This window comes from Eucyclogobius newberryi, unplaced genomic scaffold (genome assembly GCF_026437365.1).
Source record: "Eucyclogobius newberryi isolate DKJ021-1_F unplaced genomic scaffold, fEucNew1.0.hap1 SCAF_6, whole genome shotgun sequence".
Lineage (NCBI taxonomy): Eukaryota > Metazoa > Chordata > Actinopteri > Gobiiformes > Gobiidae > Eucyclogobius > Eucyclogobius newberryi.
In genome coordinates this window covers 2376968-2397749 of record NW_027316278.1, presented here as the reverse complement: position 1 = coordinate 2397749, position 20782 = coordinate 2376968, and the positions used below count along the sequence as shown (strand labels likewise).

The following is a 20782-nucleotide window of genomic DNA, read 5'->3' as shown; positions in this document are numbered from 1 at the left end:
CCTGTCTGAGGGGCGTGGCCTCCTGCTGAGGGGAGTGGCCTCCTGCATGAGGGGCGTGGCCTCCTGTCTAAGGGGAGTAGCCTCCTGCATGAGGGGCGTGGCCTCCTGTCTGAGGGGCGTGGCCTCCTGCTGAGGGGAGTGGCCTCCTGCCTGAGGGGCGTGGCCTCCTGCCTGAGGGGCGTGGCCTCCTGCCTGAGGGGCGTGGCCTCCTGCCTGAGGGGGGTGGCCTCCTGCTGAGGGGAGTGGCCTCCTGCATGAGGGGCGTGGCCTCCTGTCTGAGGGGAGTAGCCTCCTGCATGAGGGGCGTGGCCTCCTGTCTGAGGGGCGTGGCCTCCTGCTGAGGGGAGTGGCCTCCTGCTGAGGGGAGTGGCCTCCTGCCTGAGGGGAGTGGCTTCCTGTCTGAGGGGAGTGGCCTCCTGTCTGAGGGGCGTGGCCTCCTGCTGAGGGGAGTGGCCTCCTGCCTGAGGGGCGTGGCCTCCTGCCTGAGGGGCGTGGCCTCCTGCCTGAGGGGCGTGGCCTCCTGCCTGAGGGGGGTGGCCTCCTGCTGAGGGGAGTGGCCTCCTGCATGAGGGGCGTGGCCTCCTGTCTGAGGGGAGTAGCCTCCTGCATGAGGGGCGTGGCCTCCTGTCTGAGGGGCGTGGCCTCCTGCTGAGGGGAGTGGCCTCCTGCATGAGGGGCGTGGCCTCCTGTCTAAGGGGAGTAGCCTCCTGCATGAGGGGCGTGGCCTCCTGTCTGAGGGGCGTGGCCTCCTGCTGAGGGGAGTGGCCTCCTGCCTGAGGGGCGTGGCCTCCTGCCTGAGGGGCGTGGCCTCCTGTCTGAGGGGAGTGGCCTTCTGCTGAGGGGAGTGGCCTCCTGTCTGAGGGGAGTGGCCTCCTGCCTGAGGGGCGTGGCCTCCTGTCTGAGGGGAGTGGCCTCCTGCATGAGGGGCGTGGCCTAATGTCTGAGGGGAGTGGCCTCCTGCATGAGGGGCGTGGCCTCCTGTCTGAGGGGAGTGGCCTCCTGCATGAGGGGAGTGGCCTCCTGCCTGAGGGGCGTGGCCTTCTGCTGAGGGGAGTGGCCTCCTGCCTGAGGGGCGTGGCCTCCTGTCTGAGGGGAGTGGCCTCCTGCATGAGGGGCGTGGCCTAATGTCTGAGGGGAGTGGCCTCCTGCTGAGGGGAGTGGCCTCCTGTCTGAGGGGAGTGGCCTCCTGCCTGAGGGGCGTGGCCTCCTGCTGAGGGGAGTGACCTCTGGTCTGATGGGAGTGGCCTCCTGCATGAGGGGAGTGGCCTCCTGTCTGAGGGGAGTGGCCTCCTGCCTGAGGGGCGTGGCCTCCTGCATGAGGGGAGTGGCCTCCTGTCTGAGGGGAGTGGCCTCCTGCCTGAGGGGCGTGGCCTCCTGCTGAGGGGAGTGGCTTCCTGTCTGAGGGGAGTGGCCTCCTGCCTGAGGGGCGTGGCCTCCTGCTAAGGGGGAGTGGCCTCCTGTCTGAGGGGCGTGGCCTCCTGCTGAGGGGAGTGGCCTCCTGCCTGAGGGGAGTGGCTTCCTGTCTGAGGGGAGTGGCCTCCTGTCTGAGGGGAGTGGCCTCCTGCCTGAGGGGCGTGGCCTCCTGCTAAGGGGGAGTGGCCTCCTGTCTGAGGGGCGTGGCCTCCTGCTGAGGGGAGTGGCCTCCTGTCTGAGGGGCGTGGCCTCCTGCTGAGGGGAGTGGCCTCCTGCCTGAGGGGAGTGGCTTCCTGTCTGAGGGGAGTGGCCTCCTGTCTGAGGGGCGTGGCCTCCTGCTGAGGGGAGTGGCCTCCTGCCTGAGGGGAGTGGCTTCCTGTCTGAGGGGAGTGGCCTCCTGCATGAGGGGCGTGGCTTCCTGTCTGAGGGGCGTGGCCTCCTGCCTCCTGCTGAGGGGAGTGGCCTCCTGCTGAGGGGAGTGGCCTCCTGCCTGAGGGGCGTGGCCTCCTGCTGAGGGGAGTGGCCTCCGGTCTGAGGGGAGTGGCCTCCTGCCTGAGGGGCGTGGCCTCCTGTCTGAGGGGAGTGGCCTCCTTTCTGAGGGGAGTGGCCTCCTGCAGAGATAGAAGTCTGCCGCCGATCACCTTCTCAGCAGAGGGCGCTGTTGTCTCTGTTTGTTCCTGTCTGTGGCTCCACATGGTGATGGAGGAGGTGATGGAGGAGGTGTTGAGGAGGTGACGGAGGAGGTGATGATGGAGGTCATGGAGGAGGTGATGGAGGAGGTGAATGAGGAGGTGAAGGAGGAGGTGAAGGAGGAGGTGAAGGAGGAGGTGAAGGAGGAGGTGATGGTGGCTCCTCCCACTTGAGGTCCTGGTGATGGAGGTGCAGAGGAGGTGGAGGGAGTCTGTGACGGTGAGGGGGGGGCTGCTCCTGTAGACAGACTCATCCCCGTCCCAGATGAGGGTGGTGTCGTCATGGTGATGAGGGTGGTGTCGTCATGGTGATGAGGGTGGTGTCGTCATGGTGATGAGGGTGGTGTCGTCATGGTGATGAGGGTGGTGTCCTCGTGACGATGAGGGTGGTGTCGTCATGGTGATGAGGGTGGTGTCGTCATGGTGATGAGGGTGGTGTCGTCATGGTGATGAGGGTGGTGTCGTCGTGACGATGAGGGTGGTGTCGTCATGGTGATGAGGGTGGTGTCGTCGTGACGATGAGGGTGGTGTCGTCATGGTGATGAGGGTGGTGTCGTCGTGACGATGAGGGTGGTGTCGTCATGGTGATGAGGGTGGTGTCGTCATGGCGATGAGGGTGGTGTCGTCATGGTGATGAGGGTGGTGTCGTCATGGCGATGAGGGTGGTGTCGTGGCTGGAGGTGCAGAAGTTTGTAACAGGGAGAAAAGCAGGGGGGACAGTACACAGCCCTGTGGAGTTCCTGTGCTGATGGTCCCAGTGTCTGAGACGTTCTTCTCCAGCCGCACACACTGACTCCATCAGGAGTCAGTGCTCCTTCTACGTCTGAGCCTCCGTCACATGTGATAAACATGTGACATGTTTGTGTTTGAACCACACGCCCTGTGGTTACGATGCAGAAGAGCAAACACTACTATGGGCCGTGGACTGTGTTTGGAGTAGGACAAGTAGTCCAGTCCAGTCCTGGTCCAGTCCAGTCCTGGTCCTGGTCCGGTCCTGGTCCGGTCCTGGTTCTGACCGTGCAGTTTGCTGGTGGCGTTGCTCTTGTAGATGTTTCCGAGCTGGGCCATGGTTCTGGCCGTGCAGAGATGGAGCATGAGCGAGTCCAAACTGAGATCTGAGTCCCACAGCTGGGCTAAATGTCCCGGGGCCTCGCCTGTGGGGCCCGGGGCCTCGCCTGTCCTCGCCGCCGGCCCCGGAGTTGCCTTCTCCATCAGGAACAGCAGCGGCAGAACATGAGGGAACGAAGTGTTGGACAGAGGACACGACTCTGAGGACAGAGGACACGACTCTGAGGAGAGAGGACACGACTCTGAGGAGAGAGGACACGACTCTGAGGACAGAGGACAAGACTCTGAGGACAGAGGACAAGACTCTGAGGAGAGAGGACAAGACTCTGAGGACAGAGGACACGACTCTGAGGACAGAGGACAAGACTCTGAGGACAGAGGACACGACTCTGAGGACAGAGGACAAGACTCTGAGGAGAGAGGGCAAGACTCTGAGGACAGAGGACACGACTCTGAGGACAGAGGACAAGACTCTGAGGAGAGAGGACACGACTTTGAGGACAGAGGACACGACTCTGAGGACAGAGGACACGACTCTGAGGACAGAGGACACGACTCTGAGGACAGAGGACAAGACTCTGAGGAGAGAGGACAAGACTCTGAGGAGAGAGGACACGACTCTGAGGAGAGAGGACACGACTCTGAGGAGAGAGGACACGACTCTGAGGAGAGAGGACACGACTCTGAGGACAGAGGACACGACTCTGAGGACAGAGGACACTCAGTCCTGGTTTAGTCCTGGTTTAGTCCTGGTTTAGACCTGGTTTAGTCCTGGTTTAGACCTGCTTTAGTCCTGGTTTAGTCCTGGTTTAGACCTGGTTTAGTCCTGCTTTAGTCCTGGTTTAGTCCTGGTTTAGTCCTGCTTTAGTCCTGGTTTAGTCCTGGTTTAGTCCTGGTTTAGTCCTGCTTTAGTCCTGGTTTAGTCCTGGTTTAGTCCTGGTTTAGTCCTGGTTTAGTCCTGCTTTAGTCCTGCTTTAGTCCTGGTTTAGTCCTGGTTTAGTCCTGGTTTAGTCCTGCTTTAGTCCTGGTTTAGTCCTGGTTTAGTCCTGCTTTAGTCCTGGTTTAGTCCTGGTTTAGTCCTGGTTTAGTCCTGGTTTAGTCCTGCTTTAGCCCTGCTTTAGTCCTGGTTTAGACCTGGTTTAGTCCTGCTTTAGTCCTGCTTTAGTCCTGGTTTAGTCCTGGTTTAGTCCTGCTTTAGTCCTGGTTTAGTCCTGGTTTAGTCCTGGTTTAGTCCTGGTTTAGTCCTGCTTTAGTCCTGGTTTAGTCCTGGTTTAGTCCTGCTTTAGTCCTGGTTTAGTCCTGGTTTAGTCCTGGTTTAGTCCTGGTTTAGTCCTGGTTTAGTCCTGCTTTAGCCCTGCTTTAGTCCTGGTTTAGACCTGGTTTAGTCCTCCTTTAGTCCTGCTTTAGTCCTGGTTTAGTCCTGGTTTAGTCCTGGTTTAGTCCTGGTTTAGTCCTGCTTTAGTCCTGGTTTAGTCCTGCTTTAGTCCTGGTTTAGTCCTGGTTTAGTCCTGGTTTAGTCCTGGTTTAGTCCTGCTTTAGTCCTGGTTTAGTCCTGGTTTAGTCCTGGTTTAGTCCTGCTTTAGTCCTGGTTTAGTCCTGCTTTAGTCCTGGTTTAGTCCTGGTTTAGTCCTGCTTTAGTCCTGGTTTAGTCCTGGTTTAGTCCTGGTTTAGTCCTGCTTTAGTCCTGGTTTAGTCCTGGTTTAGTCCTGCTTTAGTCCTGCTTTAGTCCTGGTTTAGTCCTGGTTTAGTCCTGGTTTAGTCCTGGTTTAGTCCTGGTTTAGACCTGGTTTAGTCCTGGTTTAGTCCTGCTTTAGTCCTGCTTTAGTCCTGCTTTAGTCCTGGTTTAGTCCTGGTTTAGTCCTGGTTTAGTCCTGCTTTAGTCCTGCTTTAGTCCTGCTTTAGTCCTGGTTTAGTCCTTGTTTAGTCCTGGTTTAGTCCTGGTTTAGTCCTGGTTTAGACCTGGTTTAGTCCTGCTTTAGTCCTGGTTTAGTCCTGGTTTAGTCCTGGTTTAGTCCTGGTTTAGTCCTGCTTTAGTCCTGCTTTAGTCCTGGTTTAGACCTGGTTTAGTCCTGCTTTAGTCCTGCTTTAGTCCTGGTTTAGTCCTGGTTTAGTCCTGCTTTAGTCCTGCTTTAGTCCTGGTTTAGACCTGGTTTAGTCCTGGTTTAGTCCTGGTTTAGTCCTGGTTTAGACCTGGTTTAGTCCTGGTTTAGTCCTGGTTTAGACCTGGTTTAGACCTGGTTTAGTCCTGGTTTAGACCTGGTTTAGTCCTGGTTTAGTCCTGGTTTAGTCCTGGTTTAGTCCTGGTTTAGTCCTGGTTTAGTCCTGCTTTAGTCCTGGTTTAGTCCTGGTTTAGTCCTGGTTTAGTCCTGCTTTAGTCCTGGTTTAGTCCTGCTTTAGTCCTGGTTTAGTCCTGGTTTAGTCCTGCTTTAGTCCTGGTTTAGTCCTGGTTTAGTCCTGGTTTAGTCCTGCTTTAGCCCTGCTTTAGTCCTGGTTTAGACCTGGTTTAGTCCTGCTTTAGTCCTGGTTTAGTCCTGGTTTAGTCCTGGTTTAGTCCTGCTTTAGTCCTGCTTTAGTCCTGGTTTAGTCCTGGTTTAGTCCTGGTTTAGTCCTGGTTTAGACCTGGTTTAGTCCTGGTTTAGTCCTGCTTTAGTCCTGCTTTAGTCCTGGTTTAGTCCTTGTTTAGTCCTGGTTTAGTCCTGGTTTAGTCCTGGTTTAGTCCTGGTTTAGTCCTGGTTTAGTCCTGCTTTAGTCCTGCTTTAGTCCTGGTTTAGTCCTGGTTTAGTCCTGGTTTAGTCCTGCTTTAGTCCTGCTTTAGTCCTGCTTTAGTCCTGGTTTAGTCCTTGTTTAGTCCTGGTTTAGTCCTGGTTTAGTCCTGGTTTAGACCTGGTTTAGTCCTGCTTTAGTCCTGGTTTAGTCCTGGTTTAGTCCTGGTTTAGTCCTGGTTTAGTCCTGCTTTAGTCCTGCTTTAGTCCTGGTTTAGACCTGGTTTAGTCCTGCTTTAGTCCTGCTTTAGTCCTGGTTTAGTCCTGGTTTAGTCCTGCTTTAGTCCTGCTTTAGTCCTGGTTTAGACCTGGTTTAGTCCTGGTTTAGTCCTGGTTTAGTCCTGGTTTAGACCTGGTTTTGACCTGGTTTAGTCCTGGTTTAGACCTGGTTTAGACCTGGTTTAGTCCTGGTTTAGTCCTGCTTTAGTCCTGCTTTAGTCCTGGTTTAGTCCTTGTTTAGTCCTGGTTTAGTCCTGGTTTAGACCTGGTTTAGTCCTGGTTTAGTCCTGCTTTAGTCCTGCTTTAGTCCTGCTTTAGTCCTGGTTTAGTCCTGGTTTAGTCCTGGTTTAGTCCTGGTTTAGTCCTGCTTTAGTCCTGCTTTAGTCCTGCTTTAGTCCTGGTTTAGTCCTTGTTTAGTCCTGGTTTAGTCCTGGTTTAGTCCTGGTTTAGACCTGGTTTAGTCCTGCTTTAGTCCTGGTTTAGTCCTGGTTTAGTCCTGCTTTAGTCCTGCTTTAGTCCTGGTTTAGACCTGGTTTAGTCCTGCTTTAGTCCTGCTTTAGTCCTGGTTTAGACCTGGTTTAGTCCTGGTTTAGTCCTGGTTTAGTCCTGGTTTAGACCTGGTTTAGTCCTGGTTTAGTCCTGGTTTAGACCTGGTTTAGACCTGGTTTAGACCTGGTTTAGTCCTGGTTTAGTCCTGGTTTAGTCCTGCTTTAGTCCTGGTTTAGTCCTGGTTTAGTCCTGGTTTAGTCCTGGTTTAGACCTGGTTTAGTCCTGGTTTAGTCCTGGTTTAGTCCTGGTTTAGTCCTGGTTTAGTCCTGCTTTAGTCCTGGTTTAGTCCTGTTTTAGTCCTGGTTTAGTTCTGGTTTAGTCCTGGTTTAGTCCTGGTTTAGTCCTGGTTTAGTCCTGGTTTAGACCTGGTTTAGACCTGGTTTAGTCCTGGTTTAGACCTGGTTTTGACCTGGTTTAGTCCTGGTTTAGACCTGGTTTAGTCCTGGTTTAGTCCTGGTTTAGACCTGGTTTAGACCTGGTTTAGTCCTGGTTTAGACCTGGTTTTGACCTGGTTTAGTCCTGGTTTAGACCTGGTTTAGACCTGGTTTAGTCCTGGTTTAGTCCTGCTTTAGTCCTGCTTTAGTCCTGGTTTAGTCCTTGTTTAGTCCTGGTTTAGTCCTGGTTTAGACCTGGTTTAGTCCTGGTTTAGTCCTGCTTTAGTCCTGCTTTAGTCCTGCTTTAGTCCTGCTTTAGTCCTGGTTTAGTCCTTGTTTAGTCCTGGTTTAGTCCTGGTTTAGTCCTGGTTTAGACCTGGTTTAGTCCTGCTTTAGTCCTGGTATAGTCCTGGTTTAGTCCTGGTTTAGTCCTGCTTTAGTCCTGCTTTAGTCCTGGTTTAGACCTGGTTTAGTCCTGCTTTAGTCCTGCTTTAGTCCTGCTTTAGTTCTGGTTTAGACCTGGTTTAGTCCTGGTTTAGTCCTGGTTTAGTTCTGGTTTAGACCTGGTTTAGTCCTGGTTTAGTCCTGGTTTAGTCCTGGTTTAGACCTGGTTTAGTCCTGGTTTAGTCCTGGTTTAGACCTGGTTTAGACCTGGTTTAGTCCTGGTTTAGTCCTGGTTTAGACCTGGTTTAGACCTGGTTTAGTCCTGGTTTAGTCCTGGTTTAGTCCTGGTTTAGTCCTGGTTTAGTCCTGGTTTAGTCCTGTTTTAGTCCTGGTTTAGTCCTGGTTTAGTCCTGCTTTAGTCCTGGTTTAGACCTGGTTTAGTCCTGGTTTAGTCCTGGTTTAGTCCTGGTTTAGTGCTGGTTTAGTCCTGGTTTAGACCTGGTTTAGTCCTGTTTTAGTCCTGGTTTAGTCCTGGTTTAGTCCTGCTTTAGTCCTGGTTTAGACCTGGTTTAGTCCTGGTTTAGTCCTGGTTTAGTCCTGGTTTAGTCCTGGTTTAGTGCTGGTTTAGACCTGGTTTAGTCCTGGTTTAGTCCTGGTTTAGTCCTGGTTTAGTCCTGGTTTAGTCCTGTTTTAGTCCTGGTTTAGTCCTGGTTTAGTCCTGCTTTAGTCCTGGTTTAGACCTGGTTTAGTCCTGGTTTAGTCCTGGTTTAGTCCTGCTTTAGTCCTGGTTTAGACCTGGTTTAGTCCTGGTTTAGTCCTGGTTTAGTCCTGGTTTAGTCCTGGTTTAGTCCTGGTTTAGTCCTGTTTTAGTCCTGCTTTAGTCCTGGTTTAGACCTGGTTTAGTCCTGGTTTAGTCCTGGTTTAGTCCTGCTTTAGTCCTGGTTTAGACCTGGTTTAGTCCTGGTTTAGTCCTGGTTTAGTCCTGGTTTAGTCCTGGTTTAGTCCTGGTTTAGTCTCACCTCGTCCCTGGTTCAGACGCTTCATAAAAGGCCTGAGGGTTTTGTCGTACAGAACAGCGCCCTCTGTGTGTCGCTGCCGCAACGTCGCCCAGGTCTGGTCCAGACGAGACACCTGCATGTGACAGGAGCATGTGACAGGAGCATGTGACAGGAGCATGTGACAGGAGCATGTGACAGGAGCATGTGACAGGAGCATGTGACAGGTGAGAGGTTCTGACCTGTGGTAGCTGCAGTGCCCTCATCACCGCTCCAAACCCGAACATGTTTCCCATGAAGCTCCTGAGCTCTTCAGCCGTCAGGATGAACCTGTTCACCAGCCACGCCCGCTCCTCCAGAGTCCCAGTGCAGCCCAAGATCTGCACCGCAAGAGCCAGAGCCATCGTCTGGAACCTGCAGAGAGCCAGAGTTAGACCTCCAGGACCAGGAACAGGACCGGGACCGGGACCGGGAACGGGACAGGGACCGGGACCGGGACCGGGACCCGTTCCCGGTCCCGGTCCCGGTCCCGGTCCCGGGAACGGGAACGGGAACGGGACCGGGACCGGGACCGGGAACAGGAACAGGACCGGGACCAGGACCAGGAACAGGACCAGGACCAGGACCAGGACCAGGACCAGGACCAGGACCAGGACCAGGACCAGGAACAGGACCAGGACCAGGACCAGGACCAGGACCAGGACCAGGAACAGGAACAGGACCAGGACCAGGACCAGGACCAGGAACAGGAACAGGACCAGGACCAGGACCAGGACCAGGACCAGGACCAGGACCAGGAATGGAACCAGGACCAGGACCAGGACCAGGACCAGGAACAGGAACAGGAACAGGACCGGGAACGGGACCGGGACCGGGACCGGGACCAGGACCAGGAACAGGAACAGGACCAGGACCAGGACCAGGACCAGGACCAGGACCAGGAATGGAACCAGGACCAGGACCAGGACCAGGACCAGGAACAGGAACAGGACCAGGACCAGGACCAGGACCAGGACCAGGACCAGGAATGGAACCAGGACCAGGACCAGGACCAGGACCAGGAACAGGACCAGGACCAGGACCAGGACCAGGACCAGGACCAGGACCAGGACCAGGACCAGGACCAGGACCAGGACCAGGAACAGGACCAGGACCAGGACCAGGAACAGGAACAGGACCAGGACCAGGACCAGGACCAGGACCAGGACCAGGACCAGGACCAGGACCAGGACCAGGACCAGGACCAGGAACAGGACCAGGACCAGGACCAGGACCAGGACCAGGACCAGGACCAGGAATGGAACCAGGACCAGGACCAGGACCAGGACCAGGACCAGGACCAGGACCAGGACCAGGAACAGGACCAGGAACAGGAACAGGAACAGGACCAGGACCAGGAACAGGACCAGGACCAGGACCAGGACCAGGACCAGGACCAGGACCAGGACCAGGAACAGGACCAGGAACAGGACCAGGACCAGGACCAGGAACAGGACCAGGACCAGGACCAGGACCAGGACCAGGACCAGGACCAGGAACAGGACCAGGACCAGGACCAGGACCAGGACCAGGACCAGGACCAGGAACAGGACCAGGACCAGGACCAGGACCAGGACCAGGACCAGGACCAGGACCAGGACCAGGACCAGGACCAGGAACAGGAACAGGAACAGGACCAGGACCAGGACCAGGACCAGGACCAGGACCAGGACCAGGACCAGGACCAGGACCAGGAACAGGACCAGGACCAGGACCAGGAACAGGAACAGGACCAGGACCAGGACCAGGACCAGGACCAGGACCAGGACCAGGACCAGGACCAGGACCAGGACCAGGACCAGGACCAGGACCAGGAACAGGACCAGGACCAGGACCAGGACCAGGACCAGGACCAGGACCAGGAATGGAACCAGGACCAGGACCAGGACCAGGACCAGGACCAGGACCAGGACCAGGACCAGGAACAGGACCAGGAACAGGAACAGGAACAGGACCAGGACCAGGAACAGGACCAGGACCAGGACCAGGACCAGGACCAGGACCAGGACCAGGACCAGGAACAGGACCAGGAACAGGACCAGGACCAGGACCAGGAACAGGACCAGGACCAGGACCAGGACCAGGACCAGGACCAGGACCAGGAACAGGACCAGGACCAGGACCAGGACCAGGACCAGGACCAGGACCAGGAACAGGACCAGGACCAGGACCAGGACCAGGACCAGGACCAGGACCAGGACCAGGACCAGGACCAGGACCAGGAACAGGAACAGGACCAGGACCAGGACCAGGACCAGGACCAGGGCCAAGACCAGGACCAGGACCAGGACCAGGAACAGGAACAGGAACAGGACCAGGACCAGGACCAGGACCAGGACCAGGACCATGATCAGGACCAGGACCATGACCAGGACTGAGACCAGGACCAGGACCAGGACCAGGACCAGGACAGGACCAGGACCAGGACCAGGACCAGGACAGGACCAGGACAGGACCAGGACCAGGACCAGGACCAGGACTGACCCAGGACCAGGACCAGGACCAGGACCAGGACCAGGACTACAGCCCGATCCTGGTCAGGAGAGGGACTTGAGGTGGAGACAGTGCCTAGGTCTAAACCAGGTCTAAACCAGGACTAAACCAGGTCTAAACCAGGTCTAAACCAGGTCTAAACCAGGACTAAACCAGGTCTAAACCAGGTCTAAACCAGGTCTAAACCAGGACTAAACCAGGTCTAAACCAGGACTAAACCAGGACTAAACCAGGTCTAAACCAGGACTAAACCAGGACTAAACCAGGTCTAAACCAGGTCTAAACCAGGTCTAAACCAGGACTAAACCAGGTCTAAACCAGGTCTAAACCAGGTCTAAACCAGGACTAAACCAGGTCTAAACCAGGTCTAAACCAGGACTAAACCAGGACTAAACCAGGACTAAACCAGGTCTAAACCAGGACTAAACCAGGACTAAACCAGGTCTAAACCAAGACTAAACCAGGTCTAAACCAGGTCTAAACCAGGACTAAACCAGGTCTAAACCAGGTCTAAACCAGGACTAAACCAGGTCTAAACCAGGTCTAAACCAGGACTAAACCAGGACTAAACCAGGACTAAACCAGGACTAAACCAGGACTAAACCAGGTCTAAACCAGGACTAAACCAGGACTAAACCAGGTCTAAACCAGGACTAAACTAGGACTAAACCAGGTCTAAACCAGGACTAAACCAGGACTAAACCAGGTCTAAACCAGGACTAAACCAGGTCTAAACCAGGTCTAAACCAGGACTAAACCAGGACTAAACCAGGACTAAACCCAGACTGGGACTTGCCTCTCGAGCAGGTCCAGTCGGAGCTGTCGTCCGTGCGGTAACGTGAGCAGCTCCACTCCAGAAGTGACTCCCATGATCCTCTGCTGCTCCGGGGTCACCTGCAGGATGCGTCCCACCTGAGGACAGAGACGAGGTTCTCAGGGTCTCACGTCTTCACCTGGCACAGGTGTGAAGGGCGTGGCCATGGCCCCTCACCCGGCAGTCGGCCCGGGTCATGTGCAGAGCGGCCGTCCTGGGCTGAACCTGGGCCAGGACGTGTTTGACCCGTCGCAGGACGTCCACCTCCAGGGGCCGGTTCTCTGCCGACATCAGCGCCGACCGGTACGAGAGCGGGCGGAAACAGGAAGTGACCTCGGCCTCGGGGCGGAAACAGGAAGTGACCTCGGCCTCGGGGCGGAAACAGGAAGTGACCTCGGCCTCGGGGCGGAAACAGGAAGTGACCTCGGCCTCGAGGCTGAAGCAGGAAGTGGACTCCGGCACGTCCTTAGCCTTTAGCTTCTCTGAGCCGTGAGCCGCCACGTGCAGCCGCTCCACGAAGCTCTGAGGAACCAGCTCAGTGTAGCCAGTCCAGTCCTGGTCCTGGTCCTGGTCCTGGTCCTGGTCCTGGTCCTGGTCCTGGTCCTGGTCCTGGTCCTGGTCCTGGTCCTGGTCCCGGTCCTGGTCCTGGTCCTGGTCCTGGTCCTGGTCCTGGTCCTGGTCCTGGTCCTGGTCCTGGTCCCGGTCCTGGTCCTGGTCCAAGTCCCGGTCCAAGTCTTGGTTAAGGTCCAAATCTTGGTTTAAGTCTTGGTTTGGGTCTTGGCTTAGGTCTTGGTTTAGGTCTTGGTTGAGGTCTTGGTTTAGGTCTTGGTTGAGGTCTTGGTTTAGGTCTTGGTTTAGGTCTTGGTTTAGGTCTTGGTTGAGGTCTTGGTTTGGGTCTTGGTTTAGGTCTTGGTTTAGGTCTTGGTTTAGGTCTTGGTTGAGGTCTTGGTTTAGGTCTTGGTTTAGGTCTTGGTTTAGGTCTCTGTTTAGGTCTTGGTTGAGGTCTTGGTTTAGGTCTTGGTTTAGGTCTTGGTTGAGGTCTTGGTTTAGGTCTTGGTTGAGGTCTTGGTTTAGGTCTTGGTTGAGGTCTTGGTTTAGGTCTTGGTCTGAAGATGGTGTTGGTGACATTAGCAGCTTGTTAGCCTTGTTAGCCTTGTTAGCGTGGCTAGCGTTAGCATGGTCAGGCTCCACAGATGTGGGAGGAGACTCTCTGGATTCTTCCGTCTCTGAGTGAAAAGTCGTTCTGTAGAAAAGAAAAATGATGATTTTTTGTTTTGTTTTTGTCAAATAAATAAATAAAAAAAACACCTGCTGTAAACACATTTGAGCCAATGAGCCACTCCCCCTGAAGAGCCACTTCCTCTAAAGAGCCACTTCCCCTGAAGAGCCACTTCCCCTGAAGAGCAACTTCCTCTGATGAGCCACTTCCTCTGAAGAGCCACTTCCTCTGATGAGCCACTTCCTCTGAGCAGAGCCACTTCCTCTGATGAGCCACTTCCTCTGAGCAGAGCCACTTCCCCTGAAGAGCCACTTCCTCTGATGAGCCACTTCCCATGAGCAGAGCCACTTCCTCTGAAGAGCCACTCCCCCTGAGCAGAGCCACTCCCCCTGAGCAGAGCCACTTCCTCTGATGAGCCACTCCCCCTGAGCAGAGCCACTTCCTCTGATGAGCCACTTCCTCTGAGCAGAGCCACTTCCCCTGAAGAGCCAATTCCTCTGAGCAGAGCCACTTCCTCTGAGCAGAGCCACTTCCTCTGATGAGCCACTTCCTCTGAGCAGAGCCACTCCCCCTGAGCAGAGCCACTTCCCCTGAAGAGCCACTTCCTCTGAGCAGAGTCACTTCCTCTGATGAGCCACTTCCCCTGAAGAGCCACTTCCTCTGATGAGCCACTTCCTCTGAGCAGAGCCACTCCCCCTGAGCAGAGCCACTTCCTCTGAAGATCCACTTCCCCTGAAGAGCCACTTCCCCTGAAGAGCCACTTCCTCTGGGGAGCCACTTCCCCTGAGCAGAGCCACTTCCTCTGAAGAGCCACTTCCTCTGAAGAGCCACTTCCTCTGAAAAGCCACTTCCTCTGAGCAGAGCCACTTCCCCTGAGCAGAGCCTCTTCTTCTGAAGAGCCACTTCCTCTGAAGAGCCACTTCCTCTGAAAAGCCACTTCCTCTGAGCAGAGCCACTTCCCCTGAGCAGAGCAACTTCCTCTGAAAAGCCACTTCCCCTGAGCAGAGCCACTTCCTCTGAAGAGCCACTCCCCCTGAGCAGAGCAACTCCCCATGAGCAGAGCCACTTCCTCTGATGAGCCACTTCCTCTGAGCAGAGCCACTTCCTCTGATGAGCCACTTCCTCTGAGCAGAGCCACTTCCTCTGAAGAGCCACTCCCCCTGAGCAGAGCCACTTCCTCTGATGAGCCACTTTCCCTGAGCAGAGCCACTTCCCCTGAAGAGCAACTTCCTCTGAAGAGCCACTTCCTCTGAGCAGAGCCACTTCCTCTGATGAGCCACTTTCCCTGAGCAGAGCCACTTCCTCTGAAGAGCCACTTCCCCTGAGCAGAGCCACTTCCTCTGAAAAGCCACTTCCTCTGAGCAGAGCCACTTCCCCTGAGCAGAGCCACTTCCTCTGAAGAGCCACTTCCTCTGAAGAGCCACTTCCTCTGAGCAGAGCCACTTCCTCTGAAGAGCCACTTCCCCTGAGCAGAGCCACTTCCCCTGAGCAGAGCCACTTCCTCTGAAGAGCCACTTCCCCTGAAGAGCCACTTCCCCTGAAGAGCCACTTCCTCTGAGGAGCCACTTCCCCTGAGCAGAGCCACTTCCTCTGAAGAGCCACTTCCTCTGAAAAGCCACTTCCTCTGAGCAGAGCCACTTCCCCTGATTAGAGCCTCTTCCTCTGAGCAGAGCCACTTCCTCTGAAAAGCCACTCCCCCTGAGCAGAGCCACTCCCCCTGAACAGAGCCACTTCCTCTGATGAGCCACTTCCTCTGAGCAGAGCCACTTCCTCTGATGAGCCACTTCCTCTGAGCAGAGCCACTTCCTCTGATGAGCCACTTTCCCTGAGCAGAGCCACTTCCTCTGAAGAGTCACTTCCCCTGAGCAGAGCCACTTCCTCTGATGAGCCACTTCCTCTGAGGAAAACCACTTCCTCTGATGAGCCACTTCCTCTGAGCGGAGCCACTTCCCCTGAAGAGCCACTTCCTCTGATGAGCCACTTCCTCTAAGCAGAGCCACTCCCCCTGAGCAGAGCCACTTCCTCTGATGAGCCACTTCCTCTGAGCAGAGCCACTTCCTCTGATGAGCCACTTCCTCTGAGCAGAGCCACTCCCCCTGAGCAGAGCCACTTCCTCTGAAGAGCCACTCCCCCTGAGCAGAGCCACTTCCTCTGAAGAGCCACTCCCCCTGAGCAGAGCCACTTCCTCTGATGAGCCACTTTCCCTGAGCAGAGCCACTTCCCCTGAAGAGCCACTTCCTCTGAAGAGCCACTTCCTCTGAGCAAAGCCACTTCCTCTGATGAGCCACTTTCCCTGAGCAGAGCCACTTCCTCTGAAGAGCCACTTCCTCTGAGCAGAGCCACTTCCCCTGAGCAGAGCCTCTTCCTCTGAAGAGCCACTTCCTCTGAAGAGCCACTTCCTCTGAAAAGCCACTTCCTCTGAGCAGAGCCACTTCCCCTGAGCAGAGCCACTTCCTCTGAAAAGCCACTCCCCCTGAGCAGAGCCACTCCCCCTGAACAGAGCCACTTCCTCTGATGAGCCACTTGCTCTGAGCAGAGCCACTTCCTCTGATGAGCCACTTCCTCTGAGCAGAGCCACTTCCTCTGATGAGCCACTTTCCCTGAGCAGAGCCACTTCCTCTGAAGAGTCACTTCCCCTGAGCAGAGCAACTTCCTCTGATGAGCCACTTCCTCTGAGGAAAACCACTTCCTCTGATGAGCCACTTCCTCTGAGCAGAGCCACTTCCCCTGAAGAGCCACTTCCTCTGATGAGCCACTTCCTCTGAGCAGAGCCACTCCCCCTGAGCAGAACCACTCCCCCTGAGCAGAGCCACTTCCTCTGAAGAGCCACTCCCCCTGAGCAGAGCCACTTCCTCTGATGAGCCACTTCCTCTGAGCAGAGCCACTTCCTCTGATGAGCCACTTCCTCTGAGCAGAGCCACTTCCCCTGAAGAGCCACTTCCTCTGATGAGCCACTTCCTCTGAAGAGCCACTTCCTCTGAGCAGAGCCACTTCCTCTGAAGAGCCACTTCCCCTGAGCAGAGCCACTTCCCCTGAGCAGAGCCACTTCCTCTGAGGAGCCACTTCCCCTGAAGAGCCACTTCCCCTGAAGAGCCACTTCCTCTGAGGAGCCACTTCCCCTGAGCAGAGCCACTTCCTCTGAAGAGCCACTTCCTCTGAAGAGCCACTTCCTCTGAAAAGCCACTTCCTCTGAGCAGAGCCACTTCCCCTGAGCAGAGCCTCTTCCTCTGAAGAGCCACTTCCTCTGAAGAGCCACTTCCTCTGAAAAGCCACTTCCTCTGAGCAGAGCCACTTCCCCTGAGCAGAGCCACTTCCTCTGAAAAGCCACTCCCCCTGAGCAGAGCCACTCCCCCTGAACAGAGCCACTTCCTCTGATGAGCCACTTCCTCTGAGCAGAGCCACTTCCTCTGATGAGCCACTTCCTCTGAGCAGAGCCACTTCCTCTGATGAGCCACTTTCCCTGAGCAGAGCCACTTCCTCTGAAGAGTCACTTCCTCTGAGCAGAGCCACTTCCTCTGAGCAGAGCCACTCCCCCTGAGCAGAGCCACTCCCCCTGAGCAGAGCCACTTCCTCTGAAGAGCCACTCCCCCTGAGCAGAGCCACTTCCTCTGATGAGCCACTTTCCCTGAGCAGAGCCACTTCCCCTGAAGAGCCACTTCCTCTGAAAAGCCACTTCCTCTGAGCAGAGCCACTTCCCCTGAGCAGAGCCTCTTCCTCTGAAGAGCCATTTCCTCTGAAGAGCCACTTCCTCTGAAAAGCCACTTCCTCTGAGCAGAGCCACTTCCCCTGAGCAGAGCCACTTCCTCTGAAAAGCCACTCCCCCTGAGCAGAGCCACTCCCCCTGAACAGAGCCACTTCCTCTGATGAGCCACTTCCTCTGAGCAGAGCCACTTCCTCTGATGAGCCACTTCCTCTGAGCAGAGCCACTTCCTCTGATGAGCCACTTTCCCTGAGCAGAGCCACTTCCTCTGAAGAGTCACTTCCCCTGAGCAGAGCCACTTCCTCTGATGAGCCACTTCCTCTGAGGAAAACCACTTCCTCTGATGAGCCACTTCCTCTGATGAGCTACTTCCTCTGAGCAGAGCCACTTCCTCTGATGAGCCACTTTCCCTGAGCAGAGCCACTTCCTCTGAAGAGTCACTTCCCCTGAGCAGAGCCACTTCCTCTGATGAGCCACTTCCTCTGAGGAAAACCACTTCCTCTGATGAGCCACTTCCTCTGAGCAGAGCCACTTCCCCTGAAGAGCCACTTCCTCTGATGAGCCACTTCCTCTGAGCAGAGCCACTCCCCCTGAGCAGAGCCACTCCCCCTGGGCAGAGCCACTTCCTCTGAAGAGCCACTCCCCCTGAGCAGAGCCACTTCCTCTGATGAGCCACTTCCTCTGAGCAGAGCCACTTCCTCTGATGAGCCACTTCCTCAGAGCAGAGCTACTTCCCCTGAAGAGCCACTTCCTCTGATGAGCCACTTCCTCTGAGCAGAGCCACTCCCCCTGAGCAGAGCCACTTCCTCTGAAGAGCCACTCCCCCTGAGCAGAGCCACTTCCTCTGAAGAGCCACTCCCCCTGAGCAGAGCCACTTCCTCTGATGAGCCACTTCCTCTGAGCAGAGCCACTTCCTCTGAAGAGCCACTCCCCCTGAGCAGAGCCACTTCCTCTGATGAGCCACTTTCCCTGAGCAGAGCCACTTCCCCTGAAGAGCCACTTCCTCTGAAGAGCCACTTCCTCTGAGCAGAGCCACTTCCTCTGATGAGCCACTTTCCCTGAGCAGAGCCAATTCCTCTGAAGAGCCACTTCCCCTGAGCAGAGCCACTTCCTCTGAAAAGCCACTTCCTCGGAGCAGAGCCACTTCCCCTGAAGAGCCACTTCCTCTGATGAGCCACTTCCTCTGAGCAGAACCACTCCCCCTGAGCAGAGCCACTCCCCCTGAGCAGAGCCACTTCCTCTGAAGAGCCACTTCCTCTGAAGAGCCACTTCCTCTTAGCAGAGCCACTTCCTCTGAAGAGCCACTTCCTCTGAGCAGAGCCACTTCCTCTGAAGAGCCACTTCCCCTGAGCAGAGCCACTTCCCCTGAGCAGAGCCACTTCCTCTGAAGAGCCACTTCCCCTAAAGAGCCACTTCCCCTGAAGAGCCACTTCCTCTGAGGAGCCACTTCCCCTGAGCAGAGCCACTTCCTCTGAAGAGCCACTTCCTCTGAAGAGCCACTTCCTCTGAAAAGCCACTTCCTCTGAGCAGAGCCACTTCCCCTGAGCAGAGCCTCTTCCTCTGAAGAGCCATTTCCTCTGAAGAGCCACTTCCTCTGAAAAGCCACTTCCTCTGATGAGCCACTTCCTCTGAGCAGAGCCACTTCCTCTGATGAGCCACTTCCTCTGAGCAGAGCCACTTCCTCTGATGAGCCACTTTCCCTGAGCAGAGCCACTTCCTCTGAAGAGTCACTTCCCCTGAGCAGAGCCACTTCCTCTGATGAGCCACTTCCTCTGAGGAAAACCACTTCCTCTGATGAGCCACTTCCTCTGAGCAGAGCCACTTCCCCTGAAGAGCCACTTCCTCTGATGAGCCACTTCCTCTGAGCAAAGCCACTCCCCCTGAGCAGAGCCACTCCCCCTGAGCAGAGCCACTTCCTCTGAAGAGCCACTCCCCCTGAGCAGAGCCACTTCCTCTGATGAGCCACTTCCTCTGAGCAGAGCCACTTCCCCTGAAGAGCCACTTCCTCTGATGAGCCACTTCCTCTGAGCAGAGCCACTCCCCCTGAGCAGAGCCACTTCCTCTGAAGAGCCACTCCCCCTGAGCAGAGCCACTTCCTCTGAAGAGCCACTCCCCCTGAGCAGAGCCACTTCCTCTGATGAGCCACTTCCTCTGAGCAGAGCCACTTCCTCTGATGAGCCACTTCCTCTGAGCAGAGCCACTTCCTCTGAAGAGCCACTCCCCCTGAGCAGAGCCACTTCCTCTGATGAGCCACTTTCCCTGAGCAGAGCCACTTCCCCTGAAGAGCCACTTCCTCTGAAGAGCCACTTCCTCTGAGCAGAGCCACTTCCTCTGATGAGCCACTTTCCCTGAGCAGAGCCACTTCCTCTGAAGAGCCACTTCCCCTGAGCAGAGCCACTTCCTCTGAAAAGCCACTTCCTCTGAGCAGAGCCACTTCCCCTGAGCAGAGCCACTTCCTCTGAAGAGCCACTTCCTCTGAAGAGCCACTTCCTCTTAGCAGAGCCACTTCCTCTGAAGAGCCACTTCCCCTGAGCAGAGCCACTTCCCCTGAGCAGAGCCACTTCCTCTGAAGAGCCACTTCCCCTGAAGAGCCACTTCCCCTGAAGAGCCACTTCCTCTGAGGAGCCACTTCCCCTGAGCAGAGCCACTTCCTCTGAAGAGCCACTACCTCTGAAGAGCCACTTCCTCTGAAAAGCCACTTCCTCTGAGCAGAGCCACTTCCCCTGAAGAGCCACTTACTCTGATGAGCCACTTCCTCTGAGCAGAACCACTCCCCCTGAGCAGAGCCACTCCCCCTGAGCAGAGCCACTTCCTCTGAAGAGCCACTCCCCCTGAGCAGAGCCACTTCCTCTGATGAGCCACTTCCTCTGAGCAGAGCCACTTCCTCTGATGAGCCACTTCCTCTGAGCAGAGCCACTTCCTCTGAAGAGCCACTCCCCCTGAGCAGAGCCACTTCCTCTGATGAGCCACTTTCCCTGAGCAGAGCCACTTCCCCTGAAGAGCCACTTCCTCTGAAGAGCCACTTCCTCTGAGCAGAGCCACTTCCTCTGATGAGCCACTTTCCCTGAGGAGAGCCACTTCCTCTGAAGAGCCACTTCCCCTGAGCAGAGCCACTTCCTCTGAAAAGCCACTTCCTCTGAGCAGAGCCACTTCCCCTGAGCAGAGCCACTTCCTCTGAAGAGCCACTTCCTCTGAAGAGCCACTCCCCTGAGCAGAGCCACTTCCTCTGATGAGCCACTTCCTCTGAGCAGAGCCACTTCCTCTGATGAGCCACTTCCTCTGAGCAGAGCCATTTCCCCTGAAGAGCCACTTCCTCTGATGAGCCACTTCCACTGAGCAGACCCACTCCCCCTGAGCAGAGCCACTTCCTCTGAAGAGCCACTCCCCCTGAGCAGAGCCACTTCCTCTGATGAGCCACTTCCTCTAAGCAGAGCCACTTCCTCTGATGAGCCACTTCCTCTGAGCAGAGCCACTTCCCCTGAAGAGCCACTTCCTCTGATGAGCCACTTCCTCTAAGCAGAGCCACTTCCTCTGATGAGCCACTTCCTCTGACTAGAGCCACTTCCCCTGAAGAGCCACTTCCTCTGATGAGCCACTTCCTCTGAGCAGAGCCACTCCCCCTGAGCAGAGACACTTCCCCTGAAGAGCCACTTCCTCTGAAGAGCCACTTCCTCTGAAAAGCCACTTCCTCTGAGCAGAGCCACTTCCCCTGAGCAGAGCCACTTCCTCTGAAAAGCCACTTTCCCTGAGCAGAGCCACTTCCTCTGAAGAGCCACTTGCCCTGAGCAGAGCCACTTCCTCTGATGAGCCACTTCCTCTGAGCAGAGCCACTTCCCCTGAAGAGCCACTTCCTCTGATGAGCCACGTCCTCTGAGCAGAGCCACTTCCCCTGAGCAGAGCCACTCCCCCTGAGCAGAGCCACTTCTTCTGAAGAGCCACTCCCCCTGAGCAGAGCCACTTCCTCTGATGAGCCACTTCCTCTGTGCAGAGCCACTTCCTCTGATGAGCCACTTCCTCTGAGCAGAGCCACTTCCCCTGAAGAGCCACTTCCTCTGATGAGCCAC

General features: G+C 55.9%; 1 protein-coding gene across 1 annotated transcript in view; it reads right to left on the bottom strand.

Moving 5' to 3' along the window:
- Positions 1 to 2936: 2936 nt before the first annotated feature.
- Positions 2937 to 20782, bottom strand: part of sh2d3cb (SH2 domain containing 3Cb) — a 28589-nt gene continuing 10743 nt past the window's right edge. The window contains exons 3-8 of the mRNA XM_072432951.1: positions 12223 to 12551; positions 11977 to 12132; positions 11782 to 11897; positions 8696 to 8867; positions 8478 to 8589; positions 2937 to 3370 (exon numbers count right to left, since the gene is read on the bottom strand). Coding sequence (XP_072289052.1) covers positions 2937 to 3370; positions 8478 to 8589; positions 8696 to 8867; positions 11782 to 11897; positions 11977 to 12132; positions 12223 to 12551 — 1319 coding nt within the window. The remainder of the gene's footprint in view (positions 3371 to 8477; positions 8590 to 8695; positions 8868 to 11781; positions 11898 to 11976; positions 12133 to 12222; positions 12552 to 20782) is intronic.